This window comes from Ceratotherium simum, chromosome 1, assembly GCF_057802395.1.
Source record: "Ceratotherium simum simum isolate JZ-2026a chromosome 1, ASM5780239v1, whole genome shotgun sequence".
NCBI classification, from domain to species: domain Eukaryota; kingdom Metazoa; phylum Chordata; class Mammalia; order Perissodactyla; family Rhinocerotidae; genus Ceratotherium; species Ceratotherium simum.
This window is the reverse complement of record NC_141900.1, coordinates 103,385,130-103,400,929: the sequence shown is the minus strand read 5'-3', so window position 1 is coordinate 103,400,929 and position 15,800 is coordinate 103,385,130. Positions and strand designations below refer to the sequence as shown.

Below are 15,800 nucleotides of genomic sequence, written 5' to 3'. Positions count from 1 at the left end.
TTTGAAACAATAAACAGGAACAGACAACAGAGGTAACCATGGGAAGGAGGTTTGTTCGGTTTTGGTTTTGTCTTGTTTGCTTGTTTTTGGTTTGGGTTTTTAATTACAAATAAATTGAATTTTAGCAAATGCTTTCTCTGCATCTATTGAGATGACCATGTTTTCTTCTCCATTAATCTGTTGAAGTGGTATATTTCTCTAATAGATTTTCTAATGTTGAACCATGCTTGTATGTGTTTGATAAAACCTTGGTCATGACATATTTTTAAATATATTTCTGGATTTGATTTGCCAATTTTTATTTTGGATTTTTGTGATTATATTCATAAGTGACATTGGCCTAAAATTATCCTTCATTGTGCTATCCTTGTCTGGTTTCATCTTCAAGGTTTTACCAGCCTCATCAAATGAGTTTGGGAAGGTTTCCCCCTATTCTCTGGAACTGATTGTATATGAAGGATTGTCCCATCCTTAAAGGTTGACAAACCTTCCCAGTCAAGGCCATCTGGGCTCCTATCTTAATCTTGGTGAATGAGGGTCACATTTGATTACTGATTCAATTACTCAAATTCCTATAAGTCTATTCAGACTGTTTTAAGTCTTTGGTAATTTATGTTCTTCTAGAAAATTTTCCATTTCACGTAAATGTAAAATTGTCATAAATTGTTCATAGTATCTTTTATGATTTCAAAATCCCTACTGTGTCCACAGTTATAACCTCCTTTCCATGTCTAGCACTGTTGACATGTGTCTTCTCTCTTTTTCGCCAGAGGCTTGTCTATTTTATTTGTCTTTTCAAAGAACCAGTTTTGGTTTTATTGAGTTTTTCTAATATTATTTTGTTTTCTGTTCCATTAACTTCTATATTTCTTCTTATTTTTCTCCTTCTTTGGGCACATTCTGTTGTTCTTTTTCTAATGTTTTCAGCGGAACTCTTGACTTCTTGATTTTCAAAATTTCTTTTCTCCTAATGAAAACATTTAAGGCTAAAGTTTTCCTCTAATTACTCTTGTAGTTGTATTGGCACAAGGTTTGAGATGTAGTGTTTTCATTGTCTTTCATTCATAAATATTTTATCATTTCCATTACAATTTCTTCCATGATCTGTGAATTATTAATGTCTGTTTTTACATCCTGGAACATATAGAAGCTTTTATTTGCTTTTTTTTATTTTGAGTTAGACCAACAGCTTTATTGAAAGATGAGGAGAGCAGAGCCCCCTCCCCACATTGTTGGGGTGGTGTCAGCCTCAGGCTCGGGGTACCCTGGCAGCCTGAGAGCTGCTTTTGTTGTTGTTGTTAACAATTTCTAATCCTATTGCATTGTGTTCACAGAATATGACCTACCAGTGATAACTGGGGTTTTCTTGAGAGTTACTGATAAATGGGACTGCGGTATTCGCTGGCTCTCTTTCTTGATTTTCTCACATTGTAAGATTTCCCAAATATGCTCCAATGAGACCAAGAAAACAGTTCTATTTTACAATGCTCTCCGGGCACTAGGGACAAGTGCCTATAATTTATACCAACTAGAAGGAGGCAACAGGAACTGAAAGAAGCCCCCAAAGTGACGTTTCTGTTCCAACCCCAGCACTGTACCCAGAGCGTGAATCAATCGAAGCCAACGCTCATGCAAGCAGGCCATCCGCCTGTTCGCTGGGGCCTCCCAGTGTCGGACACCGCGGTCCCAGACCCACAAAATCTCCTCCGAGCCCTCGAGGGGTTTACACATGCGACAGTGAGCCATCAAATGATGCACAATCTGTCACTGACTGCAGATCAAGCCAAAAACACGAGAAGCTAAATCCTAAGAAAACAGTACACAAAAGGCACAAAGCATTTGGGATAATCTACCGAACTAGAGATTTGCACAGTGCACGTTAGGGAGAAAACACAGAGCACTGGCTGGACCAGCTGGGCAGCCCAGGGCCTGTGAGCTGCCCCCTCTGAGAACACACGCTCCGGCCCTCCCTCGCGAGGAGTCCCAGCACTGACACTTGGCCCTCGGGCACCGTGGCCAGAGCTATTGGACCCGGCGTGTGCGCGCACCCAGGGATGCCAGCTAGAGACTCACTAGCAACGTTAGCAGTGTTGGGAGGATGGGCTCTGTCCAAGGGACACCCTAAAGGGACAGTGACCAGTCCCACCAAAATCTGCCTCGAAGAGTCCGCACGTGAGACAAAGCGGGGGTGGCGCACAGAGCTGGTGGCGAGGAAGCCGAGGGCAGTGGCAGAAAAGAGAAGAACAAGCACTAACCACGAGCAGGAGGCACAGCAGCAAGCAGAAGGCAGCGGGGGCAGCAATGGTCAGTGGGCCCTGCTTCACTGGCCTGAAACACGCTGCCTCTTCTGCTCTGACGAAGACCGAGCCATCCACATCCCTAGACCTCTATGTGGTCCATTCTTCCTCCAGGGGCCCCAGACACACACCCAGTAATTACTGGGAGTGCTCATGGACAGTGGAGGCTGCCTGCCCCTCTGTCCCTCAGCCAGTGTCTCTCCCACCTCTCAGGACCCCACGGGCACCACCATGCCACCCGTCTCCAGAGCCCCTCTTGCCCCGCACAAGGACACAGTTCCCGCTGCTCCTATAAACAAGGCTCTCTTGAACCCACACCGTCTAAACCCAGTCCCAGGGGAGCTGCTGCCCCCTAGCAGGCTTCCACATGCCAGGGGAAGGGCCAGCTCAGCCCCTCACCAGGGAGAGAATTTCAGGTCCTTCCCACTTCTCAGAGGCCCCTGTCTTCAGGTGCTCTGCCTAACAACAGCCTTCTAAAAATGATTATTGTTAAGCACAACAGTGAACATGCTGGTCCGAAGCATCTGCACTTGAAATGCTTCCCGAGTCCAAGGCTAGTTCAAGAATAGTGAGAACACTGGTGGGTATTTGTTCTATGTGGGTTTAACCAAAAGGGTCCGATGACCTTCCAAAAGCAAAGAAGGTCTTCTCCAAGGTGACTTTCTGTCTCTGCCACCACAAACTGCAGTTCTCTTGCTTAAAGAAAAGAAAATCCAGTTCCAGTTCCCTGAGCACGTGCTACAGCGTAGAGGTGGTGGCAGCCGAAGGAAGGAGCAAGGCTGAGTCATAGGAACGGCTTCGGGACCAGAGGAGAAGGAATGCTGTCCTGGGGGCCACAGGGGCACGTGGGGGCTTGCTCACATCTCCTGAGGCCTTGCCACATGGCCCATCACCAGCCCAAGTGGGTCTCGGCTCCTTACCACCCGAAAGAGCCCACACAAGCAGTGGGGAGGCAACTGTAGAATTTCAGACCCGAAAGAAAGAAACCTCAGAGGGCAGCTGGTGCACCGCTCATTTCGTGGATAGGAAAATGGGCTCAAAACGGTAAGGACCTTGGCCAAAACCACACAGTCACTAGACCCCAACCCTTGACCCCTGAACTAGATTCCTGTGCCTGGTCTCCAGCTGATGGGCCTCAGAGCAGCTGGTAAGGGGCTGCCACGCCAGCACGTGGGTCCTCTGGCCTGGCCTCTCACGAGGGAGATGGCCACCTCCAGTCTGTTAATCCATCAGCAGTTATTCCCTGAAAGCCTGTAGGTGACCAGCTCCACACAGAGTCACCAAAAAAGAGACTAGTCATGATCTCTTATGTGTGCAAGATGCTCAGAGTGTGCACTCCTCAGAGATGCTGCCTTGGGTCGGAGTCCCCACGAGCAGAGCCTGAGACGAGGATTCTGTTCAAGGGGAACAAGAACTGTCGGGAAGTGCTCTCTGGAGAAGAGGAGTGGGAAGCAGGGTGGGGCAGGGAAAGGGGCCAGTGATGTGGTCTCAGCTGGAGACCAGCGTCCTCTGATCCCTTGGGGAGCTCTGGGCACACTGAACTTCAGAGCCGGCCCCTCCTGTGTCAGCGGTCATCCTTGAGGTGGGGTGGGCTAGGGGCAGCCCCCGAGGCTGGGCAGCTGTGCACCATCAGCAGCTTGGAAAGGGGATCTGGCACAGCTGCATCACGGCAGGCATCCTCTCGCTTGGGCATTATTAGAGTGAGGAAAGCAGGGCCTGGCGATCTTCTGAAGGGGGTCGTAGGAGGGTGGGGAAGGGGACGGGAGGGTGCACAGACTGGGTGGAGGAATCGCGCCAGGCCAGTGGCCTGCTTTCTCACCTGGACTGGCCCTTTTCTGGGCCTTTCTCTCCTGTACCGTCTTCTGTACTGACGGTAAATTCCCATGAGACCAGGCCGGGCAGGCCGGTCAGGACGGGCACCGCTGACTTACGTGCCTGTCCCCAGGGTGCAGTGGAGGCGACCGTGGCCCGGACCCTGGGCCCTGGCGGAGGCAGTGTCTTGTCTCTACATCCCACAAGCCTGCCTACGAGAAATGCCAGGCCTCCGTCTCCTCCCTTTTGGAGGTAGAGTTGACGGAACACCAGAGTGAAAAAGCCACCAGAGAGGTGGGAAAGTGACGCAGAGCAGAGCACCTGCATCACAATTCCCTGAGGATCCGGTTAAAATGCAGCTCCTGACCCGGAGTCCAGAGGGGGCTGTGACTTTGCATTTACAACGAGCTCCCAGGAGACGCAACGCTGCTGGTCTGCTGGTCGGTAGCAGGGGTGGTGGTCTGCCACCTGGAACACACTCGCCTGCCTTCTTGCCTCCGGTTTTCCCTGTGAACCCTCCCTGCCCCCGCTTGCAGACCGTGGACTCCGGGTGGGGCTGACCCCTCAGCGGCAGCGCTGCCCAGGCCTGGCCATTCAGAACACTGCATAGATGTGTTGGCGCGACGCTGGTCTGGTAACAGGCCAACGAGTCAGCCCCGCAGATCCGCTCAGGGAGGAACCAAGCCTGGGCAGGCAGGGGGCTCCCTGTAAGCTGTGGCGGCCAACACCCAACACGAGGGAGAGCAGAGCCAAAGGCGGGCCGGTCCCGGTGTCCCATGGAGTCACTGCACTCTCAGTTATGTGAGGACTATTTCCCCTTGTGGCATCAAGTGGAGTTGAACAAGTCCTGCCTGATTCCCTCCCCTCCCCCAGTCAAGTTTCAAAGGCCCTGTCCTCCAGTCACCACCACTGGGGACCCTCCTTGGCTGACAGAGACAACTGATGCAGCCCCAAATCTGGGTCAAAGAGCAAGGCACAGAAGGAACTGTGGGGGATCAGAACCGGCCACCCCAAAATGTGTCTCTTTGCCCTGCCTTGATTATTTTTAAGAATAAAACGCTCTAAAAGAAACTTTGGTCTTCCCCCTAACTGCCTAAAAGAATTTAAGATAAAAGGCCTGTCCCCAGGACAGGCCATCACCATGGATAACTCTGGGTATCGGGAGACTTGGAGGGTCCTTGCTAAGCCCAATCTTATCTACCAAACATTTGCTTTTCCATCTCCAGGTGAATTGCCTTCTTCCCCTTTGAAGTCCCAAACCACTACACCCAACATCCTCCTTTGTCTTTAGCTGAAGATGATATTTAAGCTGGCAGCTCAGCCCTTTTGGCGAGTTACTCAGCTTTCCTGGGTTTCTCTCAAGTACACATGTTATAAAGCTTTGTTTGATTTTCTCCTGTTATTCTGTCTCACGTCAATTTAATTCGTACCCAGCCAGAAGGACCTAGAGTGGGTAGAGATTTTGTCTTCCTCCCCAATAGAATGTCCTGCAGTGAGCCTCAGCCATGATTGGGCCCAGCCCCTCACCAAAAAACAGGAGGGAACTCACTCAGCCAAGTCTCATGGCTGCTGGTGGCCAGCCTGACATAAACTCCACTCTCCAGCACTTTCCATGACAGAAGACACGTGGGCTGTGAAATGACGTGGTCAGTGGCCAGGGAGGGCCCCCTTCGGCAGGAGGAGGAGGATGACAAAGCCCTGTGCTGTGCAGCTTGCAGCTTACAGCTTATGTGTGTTATTTGTTCCCATGACTCCGCGAGGTAAGAGGAGCAGGAATTGCTTTCCCCGTGTGGCAGATGAGAAGACTAACCTCAGGAGAGTTATGTGACTGGCCAAGACCCTTCGGTGGAGATGGCCCAGCTCCAGAGCTGGATGGTCTCTTGACATTCAGCCACCCACCTCTCAGGTACTAATGGGAATCACCCTGCAGGTTCTCAGGCCTCACTGTGGGCTGAGCAAGCAGTTGGGGCTACTTCAAGGAGCCCCAATATCCGTTATCCAAATGCAAATGGCGGTAATCATCCACACTGGGGGGGAGCCTAAACTAATTCACTGCTGTGGCCTTTGAGCTGTGTTTCCTCTAGCCTTTGGCCACCACGAGTTACCGTGAACATAACTCCCCAAGAAATGATGGAGCAAGCCAGAGGCCACCGCCCTCTCCCAGCTGAGCCCCAAACGACCAGTCCTCACACCCGCTCACGTCGAGAGAATGTTTATTCCACTCGGTCAGCTCCGGCAGGTGTCAGTGACCTACAGAAATATCCAGTCTGGACAAGCATTTACGCACACTGTTGCACAGCCATAGGGGGTCCCTCCTGTCCCACGGCCCCAAGTAGGGGAGGACCTGAGGCCTCCTCTGGCCATTATTGCCCAGGGGAGCCAGCCCACAGCCCAGTGATATGCACCCACCGGTGAGCTCACGGGCCCTCTCCCCTTTGGCACCTCCCGGCACCAGCCACCCCACAACCTCCAGCACCTGACCCATCAGCCAGTCAACACGTATTTCCTGAGGTTATGGGCCCAGCCCTATGCTAGACCCTTGTCCTCCCAGAGCCCACAGTCTCGTTGGAGATTCAAGACACCCACACACACACACACACACACACACACACACAGGAAGCTGGAGTCTAAGACTGCACATAATACCCGAGAGTGAGATGGTGATTAACACGGGTACTGCTCAGAAGAGGAAGGGGGAATGGGGGCTAGACGGTTAGAGAAGCTAGGCCCTGGTGAAGAGGGCTGAGCCGGGGCAGGGGGTAGGGGCACATTTCAGAGCAATACTAGGGAAGGCAGAGGCAGGAAGGCAGATGGCACAGTTACAGGGTAGAGGGGAGAGGAGCTGACAATCAGCAGAGAAGGGGTGCGTCTGGGAGGTTCCCTCCAGGTTGGCCAAGGATCAGAGCGAGTGGAAGCTCCTGGAGTGCAGAGTGCCTGCTCTTTCCCTGCTCCTCCCAGAGTGGTCTGTTATCCCAGGACGAGGCATACTGTAGATGGTCAGTAACAAACTATGGCCTCCCGACAACCCTGACCGAACCCAGCCCCACCCTGGGCCCTCCCACCTAAACACAACTCTGTGCCCCCACAACGCACATCACCAGGGTTTGATCTAAATTCCACGACTAAAGGCCTTGCCCCACCCCCAAGGGTTTCCCTAAATATAACCCACTTTGTGAAGTCTGCTTGTCATCAAAAACCCACTCCAGGCCTGGTCAGTTACACCTTTTCTGATGGGCAGTTCATTCTGGGGAGGCCAGTGAGCACTTCCAGGCTCTAAGCCATCCTGTAGACCTGAGGAGTCCTTGCCCTGCCCCTGTCCTGACATCCATCCGCCCCTCCACTCGTTCCGCTGTGCACTCAGAACACAGAGGCTTCCCTGCCCAGAGCCGGCCTCCACCATCCTCCGCAGCCTTCCCCACATCATGCCAGGCTGAAGCTGCACGCCTAGTCTGGCAGGAGGCACCTCGGCCTGGGCGTGGCTGCTGGAAGCAGGATTCTTCTCCCAGGGTAGACTCACCAAAACTCTCACGTCCACCCAGCGTCCACCGAGGTTCCAGCTTTCCCCACCACCTTCTCAAGGAAATGAGAGCCCAGGCCTGGAGCCTGGGGCCGCATCATGAAGGCCAACAGCCAGATAGCCTGAGCAAGCAACTCCAAACCAGAGAAGAGCAACCCAGCCCCGGGAGCCTCCAGCAACATCTGGGGAAGGGAAGCAAGGTTCAGAAACCTGCTGCACTATTCCTTAGGTCTGGGAGAAGAGAGTGACTAGAAGGGGCCCCTCCGCAGAATTCTTTATTCCTGAACAAGGGAGGAAGGATCGGCAGGGGGGGAGAGAGAATGCTACTTGTATGGTGGCCCCAACCCGGGGCTCTGCATCAGGTAAGGAGAGCGGCGGGTTAGGTCCCAGGGCCGAGGTTCTCGGCCTGGAGTCCAGGAGCCCCTGGCATTGCTTGTAGATTCTTGGTCTACACAATATGTGTGTTTTCCTGGGGAGAAGGTTCATAACCTTTGTCAGACTTTCAAAGGGCTTCAGGCCCCCAGAAGTGCTAAGAACAACTGCCCTGAACAGAAAGTGAAGCCTGCAAGTACGGCTCACACCCGGGGGAAGGTTCTGTCTCTAGAGCCAGGTCTGCTACCGACGGGCTGTGTTCTCTTAGACCAGTCACTTCCTGTCTCTGGTGGGCCAGGCAAGAGCAGAGAAGCAGGCTGTCCACACAGGCACCATCCCTGTTGCCACATGAGAGTCAAGGTCTGCGGCCAGGCGGCCAGGACGAGCTCTTCCCCAGCTGTGACTCCCAACAGGTTCGGGGAGTTTGTCCACCAGGGCACAGAACCGGCCTCCAACTCCGGGCTCCATTGGTCCCTTCTGCCGTCACTGCAGGGCACCTCCCGAGGTAGGTCTTCTTAGGAGTGTCCTCATGCTGGGGTGAGGGCCCCACGGGGTCCCATTCCCAGTCTCTGTGCCCAGAGGTGCCTTGCACACTGCCCAGAGGTCCTGCCCACTCCACATCTGTTCAGAGACAGAGACCAGGGTCAGGTCTGGGGCCGTGACGCGGCCCTGCCCAGCCACTCCTCAGCCACCCCTCTGGGGCTAGGAGGGAGCAATCAGGTGGGGCACCCTGTGTCTGTCCAGGACTTTGAGCCAGTCCTCTTAGCCCCCTACCAAGCACTCAAGGATTACTAATCCCATTTACAGATGAGACAACTTGGGTTCAGGGTATTTTGGTGACTGGCTCCAGATGTCCCAGGTCCCAGTTTAATCCCTCAATCTCTGTCACTAAATATTAGTCCACATTACAACATCCTAGGGGCAACAGGCAGAGGGCAACTGATCCCAGAGGAGCCGCAAAGCTCTGAGGAATGGCAGAGGGCGGGGCGGGGTCTGCAGCACCCAGCATAAGACTAGCCATGGAGCCAGGACTCTGTGAGGGCATGTCTCCTCCAAGTCCCAGCGTCCTTCCTCCCAACCCACTACTGGGGACACCAGGTCCCCTCCTGGCACCCACACCACCCAGTGACGCCCCTGCCCAGGCTCCTACCACGTGATCCCTGGTCACATTCCCACATCCTCAAAGCTCATTTTCCCACCAGTAAGAGCCTCTCTTAAAGGCGATTCAGTAGAGAGGAAGGGTCTTGGGGTCCAGAACCCAAAGTGAGGCCCAGGCTTGCACCACTGTATACCAAGTGCTAAGTGTGATTTCGGGCAGGCTTGTGGAAGCTTCGGTTTCCTCCCCTGCCAGATGGCTGAGGAAGCCCATGCCTCAGAGCGCCACCATGGAGTCAGAGGCCCCGCGGGCAAGTCCCAGCTCTCCCTTCTCACAGCACGACCTTGGTCAAGGCTCTCAGCAGGGGGCCTCATTTTCTCTTGCCTGGATGACCCCAAGACCCTCGAGGCTCCTGCCTGTCCCACTTCCATCTGTCCCCACAGTGCCTCCAGTTCTCCTGGAGCTGCTCGTCTGACATCACTGTGCCCTTCTCATTAAACATCGGTGTCCCCTGTCCCTGGCCACAGCGTCCTTTGCAGGGCAAATATGAGCCTCCACTATCCGACCCCGCCTCAGAAGCCACCTTCCACACCTTGCTCTCCCTAGGGCACCTCCATCGTTCCCAGGACCCAGCTCAAACCATGGAACTGCCTTGGGTGACGCTTGTCACCTACACCCCCAAGAGCACTTTACATCTGTCCCCCACCGAAGCCCGCATCACCCTGTGTGAGCACCGGCATGCACCTCAGGCACAGACAGGGCCCTGTGTCTGTGCCTCCTCCCGGGAGCCCAGCCCAGCACAGTGCCTGGCACACAGGGGTGCTCACTGTTTCCGGACCAGTGGCGTCACCCTCTCTATCTAGTAACGGTAATTATGATCCTCACAATACCCCAGGGAGGAGAAGTCCCTCATCTTTGGCCTCAACTTACAGGTGAGCAACTGAGTCAAGAAGTGAAATAACTTCCCAAGGCCACCAGATAGTAAGCGCTGGAGCCAGGAGACCTTGGGGGCTGGGGGCGGGCCTGCGGATTGTGGAGAGTGGCCCTCTCCAGGTCGCTTTCAACTCTGACATTCTGGGAATGAAGATCTGGTAAGAAGCTAGTCACAGAGAGACCTGCAAGCCCAGTATGTCCCACCTCCCCCACCTGTCCCCACCCGACATCAAAAATCACATCCTCCCCCCAGCCTGAGAGGGGCGCCAACTGGCCCTCGGGTCTCACCTGCTCTAGGCCGGGTGAGCCTGAGGAGGAAAACCAACACAGGGACCCAACGCAGCCGTGTGCTGCCAGCCGGAGGGTCCTGGGGGAGGAGCGGAAGGAGGCAGCCCAGGCCTGGCAGGGGCCCACTCCTTCAAGACCCCAAGCCAGCCCTCCCCGTGTCCCGAGATCCCATCCAGAGTGGGCGCCACGGCCCAGCGCCGTCTCCGGGGGTCACGGACGCGGCTCTGGGGCAGGAAACAGCCGGCAGGCCCGGCGCGCATCATAGCACGCGGCCTAAATGGGCCGCCTGGCCGTCGGGCCCGTGGCCATGGCTGCGCTGGTGGGTCTTGAGCGAGCCCTCGCGCGCGAAGCTCTTGCCGCAGCGGGCGCAGAAGTAGGGCCGCCGCTCCCCGAACACGCCGGGGCGGCGCGGGTGCGGCGCGGGCAGCCGCGCGTGCGTGCGCTGGTGGTTGAGCAGGAAGCGCGGCTCGCGGAAGCAGCGGCCGCACTGCGCGCACTGGTGCGGCTTCTCGCCGCTGTGGATGCGCTGGTGCGTGAGTAGGTTCTGCTTGAGGCTGAAGCAGCGTCCGCACTCCGGACAGGGGAAGGGCCGCTCGCCGGTGTGCGTGCGCTGGTGCACCTCGAGATTGTGCTTGACGCTGAAGGCCTTGCCGCACTCGGGGCACACGAAGGCGGCCGCGCGGCCCGCCCCGGCGTGCGCCTTCTGGTGCCGCACCAGGCTGGGCTGCTGCGAGAAGGTCTGGCCACACAGTGGGCAGCGGTGGGGCTGCTCCTCCGGGGGGTGGTGGATTACCAAGCCTCGCTCGTCCCCCAGGCCCTCCTCCCCGTCCCCCGCAGGGGACCCGCCCCCGGAGGACGCCAGCTCGGTCATGGGTACTTCCAGCTGCAATCACCAGCCCCTAGGGAAGCAGAAGCGGAGAGAGGAGTCAGGGGGGACCCGAGGATCACCAGCCCCAGCCTCAGGGAGGACACCCCACTGGCCTCACACAGCTTCCAGCATCAGCCCCCTGCAGTCTTGTTCGAGCCAGTGCTCCCCTGGGGGAATGCCCTCCTTCTTCTCCACCCCTTAATCACATCCTGCCCCTCTTTCAGGCCCTTCTCCAGTGCCACCTCCTCCTAGAAACGTTTCCTGATCCCTCCTAAACTTCAGGGCCCAACCCTGTGACCCTCACTCATCACACTGCATGCGGGTCAGTCCTGCCACCTCTGTCTGCATGCCCCGTGAGCGTTTTAAGGTCAGAGCTGCCTTCTTTATCCCCAGCACCATGCACTGTGCCTGCCACAGAAGGCATTGGATAAATGCCGATGGATAATATTCAGGGGCTCCTAGTATTGTAAGTTATCCTGCACCTGGACATGTCAGCTCTCCAACCAGATTCTCAAGGAGGGGGGTAGGGAAGTGCACCCCAATCTGGAGGGAAGGGTGGGGTCACCAGTGGTTGCAAGATATTTTTGCAAAGCTTAACAGAAGAAACAAAACAAAACCCTGTACTTGAAAGTAACCTTATTAAACATTAAAGGCAGCAGCTCTTTTTTTTTTTTAAATCAACATGAGGCATGCCTGTAAGAGGTCTACAAGTCACTGAACCAGAGTGTGGGCTCCGGGGAGCCAGTCTCAGCCTGATTCCTCCTGGCATCCCCACAGCAAAGCTGGCCCAAAGCTGAGCAGCACCCTCAGTGCTCAACAAATGCCCCCAGGTTCAGCTCCATCCAGTTCAGCTAGTTCTCCAAGGGTCCTCTTCCCCAGGGCACTGTGTTCCTCTTATATTGTTTCCCATTGTCCTCACACAGCCCTGAGGAACGGGCAAGCTTATTGAGCACCACTTTATAGATGGGGAAACAAGCTCAGTGAGGTCAACAGACTTGCCCAAGGTCACACAGCAAGTGAGCCAGGACTAGGCCCCAAGTCTCCTGACTCACTGTTGAAAGCTTTTCTCAATATACTAGCTGCTCACCAACTAAACTCCCCTCAAAATACACACACACACATACAAGGCCACCACCACCATCCTGGCTGCCACAGAGCCATCCATTCACAGAGGGCACTGCTTTTGTAGGACACTGTCTACTGCCACCACCCCCATGCCTCCACAAAACCCTGGGCTCCTGCTCCTGCAGAGCACTGAGGCCTGCTCCAGACCCGGCTAAGCTGGCCACTCCCTTGCATTCCCCCACCCCCATCAGGGCAGCTGGCTGGCCATTCCCCTGGCAGGCCTTCTCCACCCTTCCAGATCTCACTGCTTACTACAACCTCAGTGGATCTGTCTGCAGAGTGGGGTCTCAGAGATACCCACTCTGTCTTCCCCTACCCTCAGGACAGAGAGGAACACACATTCACCCTGGGGAAGGGGACAGGCACTACTTGCAATATACCCCACCCACAAGTCTTTCCCCAGACAGCTGCATTGACATTTGCAAAGACAGATCATCTCCGTCCCTTTGGTGGCCAATCTCAGCCTGGCCTCTGGGCAGCCTCCTCACTCTCCCCAGCTGTACCCTGACCAAGGCCCGGCCCGCATCTGAGACGGTCCAAGGCCATGGCGCCCCTCTCTCCCCCAAGTTCTTCCATCCCATCCCACACTCACAGCCCAGGCTGCGCCCCTGTTCCTCCAGTCTCCACGGTGGCTCTTTCCTCTAGAGTCTGCGCTGCCCCACGCAAATACGGTAACTCTCCCGCAGCGACTCCCGCGCCCCTTCTCCTTCGCCCCCATAAAGACGGCCAGCCTCCCGCACCGCTGTTCTTATCAAATAGCTGCATTAATTGAAAGTGTTGGCCCCACCCATCCGACCCTTGCGCAGACCCTGCCAACTCCTGGGGCCCGAGCGACCCTGGAGAAATATGGTAAACTCCACGGCGCCACCCCACCCCCACAAAAATACGCAGGCCTCCTACCCTACCGCCGCAACCCACCCCACCCCGCTGCAAGCCCCGGCTCCCTTAAGGAACGAATGCCACCCACTCCCCGCTCCCTCAGCGTCCCGGGGGAACCACGCCACCCTGGATAAATACGTAATTAAGTCGCGGCGCTCCCCACTCCCGGAAAGGGTCTGCGCGGCTCCCGGCAAATACGGTAGCACGCCCGCAGTGACCCGCCCCCAAGGGTCCGGCACTGGCCTCGGTAAATACGGTAATCTCCCGCCGCGGCCCCAGCCCCGGCACGGCCCGGGACTCACATGGCGCCGCCTCCCGAGCCCGCCGCCTCCTCCGCAGCGCCGCAGTCGCCCGCGTAGCCGCAGCCGCACAGCAGCCCCGTGAGGCTGGGAGGTCTAACAGGCCAACAACCTGGATGGCGGAAAAAGGAGGGCTGCGAGCGCTGCGCCCGCCCAGGCAGGAGAGGGAGCCAGGCGGGGGCAGGTGTGCGGGCAGAACGCCCCCCCGGGCGGGTCACCCCAACTTCCCAGGCTCCCCTGCCCCAGCCACTCCCATTTCAGGATTCCCGGAGGCCCCAATTCAGCAGTTAGAACCTCCTCCTCACCCCCTCATCCGAGGGCAGGGCTACCCCAGCCAGGCCCACAAACTGCCCCCAGCGCCTAGGCAGCAGCGTCTAGGGGTGCTGGTGGTACAAAAGCTTGCCTTGCAGGAGAGAGAAGTGGGGGTGAACGCAGGAGCCCCTGCTGCGGAGCCTTTCTGAGCGGGGGTTTCGTGGGTGGGAGACCGAAGTCAAAGGGGCAGAATCAGAGGTGCCAGAGCTGACGGTTTTGTCAAAGCCACCCTACTATACGGCCCGGGTTCCATCACTGCGATGACGGGAATGGAAGAAGAAATTAAACCCCTACTGTCCCCTCCTCCTCAGAATTGAACCCATTAGGTCAAGCGAAAGATATCCCATAAAAGAGTTGCTTATGACACCCAGGGGAAGCAGATGGCGTGGACACGGCTGGGCTGAATTCCATTTTCCAACTGTCATTTAAAATAGCACCCTTTACCTATTCATTACTTCTCTTATTACAAAGCCCTTGTATATATTATCTCGTGGGAGCCTTCCAGTAACCATGTGCTGTCTAGATTATACAGATATTACTATCCCATTTTATAGATGGGAAAATAAAATTGAAACACAGAGCAGCTTCCCCCAGGACCCACAGCTCTAAGTGGCAGAGCCCAGATGGGAGGGTAGGTCCACCACCCAGCTCACTCTCCCTGCACCACTCTGGTACCTAGACCCCAAAACAGAAACAGGGTGTGTTGACCTGGGATCGAAAGTAATAATCTCGTCCAGAGTGAGAAAGTGCCTCAGAATTTACATTTTATAGATAAAGAAACTGAGGCCAGAAAGGCCAAGCGATTTTTTAAAGTTAAAAGTGCTAGAGGAACAGCAACTGGCCTTTTTCTCTGGGGCCCCTCTGCAGCTGCCAGGTGGAGGGAGCAGCTGGGACTCCACAAGGCCCAGGCAGGGCTCCTTCCAGCAGATGGTGGATGTGGCTATTGAGGTGGCGCTATCCCAGCCTCATGAGGTCCCCCCTGCAGCTCTGCAGGGGCGTAATGTGCCTTTCAGAGCCTGGAAACTGAAGAATTCCAGGTGGGGTCCACCTGGCAGGAAAGCCAATCTTGTATCCCCAACACCAGCCCTGAAGGTCAGGCCCGCCTGCTGTCACAGCTCGCTCCCGGAACCTATCCCAGCAGGTCCACCCGGGGCAGGCTCAGCCTCCCGGAGACCCACCCCCATCCATGCTGCTCCTGGGGCACCTCACCAAGGTATACAGGACTATGAGTTAGACGTCCCAGGGAGATTGGTGTTTCAAATAGAGGCAACAGGGAGGGAATTCTGGGAAGCCCAAAGAAATGAGTCCACCAGGATAGATGTTCCCCCCAGGGCCAAGCATAGAGTTCCCATGGCATTGACAGCAGGACCTCTCAACCACTGATGACAGCCCACACCCACCCTCCACTCCGGCGCTGGAGGTTCGCTCCTGGAACAGCCACACCTCCCAGCTTTCCAGCCCTTGTTGCAAAAGTTGTCACCTGCCAGAGTTACCAAGTTTCATCCCTCCTGCAGGCTACAGGAGAAATGGGGACATTTATAAATGACCAGGGTTTTCAAAAGCAAAATCAATAATAGACCAGAGGATGTCGCCCATATTTTCGGCAGCATTTTCCAGGTAAGCTGTGCCGAAATAGAAAGGAAAGGAACCCAGCAGGGGGCAGGGTAGGGGGCAGACAATAGCACCCAAAACCCACCCCGACTCAGCAATGGGGCAGAGGACCAGGGTTCCAGGGGCCTCCGTCCTCTGCTCTGCCACTGGATGATTTCTGCTGAGTCACTTGTTTCTCTGGTTTCATACACATACACCCCCCATCCCCCCATCTCCCCAGGTTGTTCTCACGTGCTGTGGTGAACACAATAGAATGGCAATGTGGAAACGTTCTGCAAACGCAGCCATGCTTCTGCATACAGAAGGGCCAGAGGCCGGCATGGCCATCACCACCACACCACAAGGCTCAAGTGACAGCTGGACGCTGGACCCTAACAAAGGCCTGGGCTGC

At 55.7% G+C, this 15,800-nt stretch overlaps 1 protein-coding gene across 3 annotated transcripts; it reads right to left on the bottom strand.

The window, feature by feature from the left end:
• Window positions 1–7,884: 7,884 nt before the first annotated feature.
• Window positions 7,885–13,588, bottom strand: LOC147918332 (uncharacterized). 3 transcript variants are annotated; one of them, XM_087432852.1, is made up of 3 exons: window positions 12,901–13,138; window positions 10,316–11,214; window positions 7,885–8,619 (listed from the first exon to the last, which is right to left on the bottom strand). In XM_087432852.1, exons 1-2 carry the CDS (start codon window positions 13,024–13,026, stop codon window positions 10,321–10,323), a joined length of 1,020 nt encoding a protein of 339 aa, XP_087288978.1. In that variant the 5' UTR covers window positions 13,027–13,138; the 3' UTR covers window positions 7,885–8,619; window positions 10,316–10,320. The 3 variants fall into 3 exon arrangements, with proteins under 3 accessions (XP_087288978.1, XP_087288994.1, XP_087288984.1); XM_087432868.1 differs by lacking the exons at window positions 7,885–8,619; window positions 12,901–13,138 and adding an exon at window positions 13,490–13,588 and having other exon boundaries at window positions 10,500–11,214; XM_087432858.1 differs by lacking the exon at window positions 7,885–8,619 and having other exon boundaries at window positions 10,500–11,214; window positions 12,901–12,970.
• Window positions 13,589–15,800: the final 2,212 nt, after the last annotated feature.

Excerpts from the sequence above, each read along its gene's own strand:
- LOC147918332 (XM_087432852.1), bottom strand. The coding sequence starts at position 13,026 with ATGGGGGCGAAGGAGAAGGGGCGCGGGAGTCGCTGCGGGAGAGTTACC. Across the intron at positions 11,215-12,900 it reads ACAGGGGCGCAGCCTGGGCT|GGGCTGGTGATTGCAGCTGG; the intron begins GTGAGTGTGGGA and ends CTGCTTCCCTAG.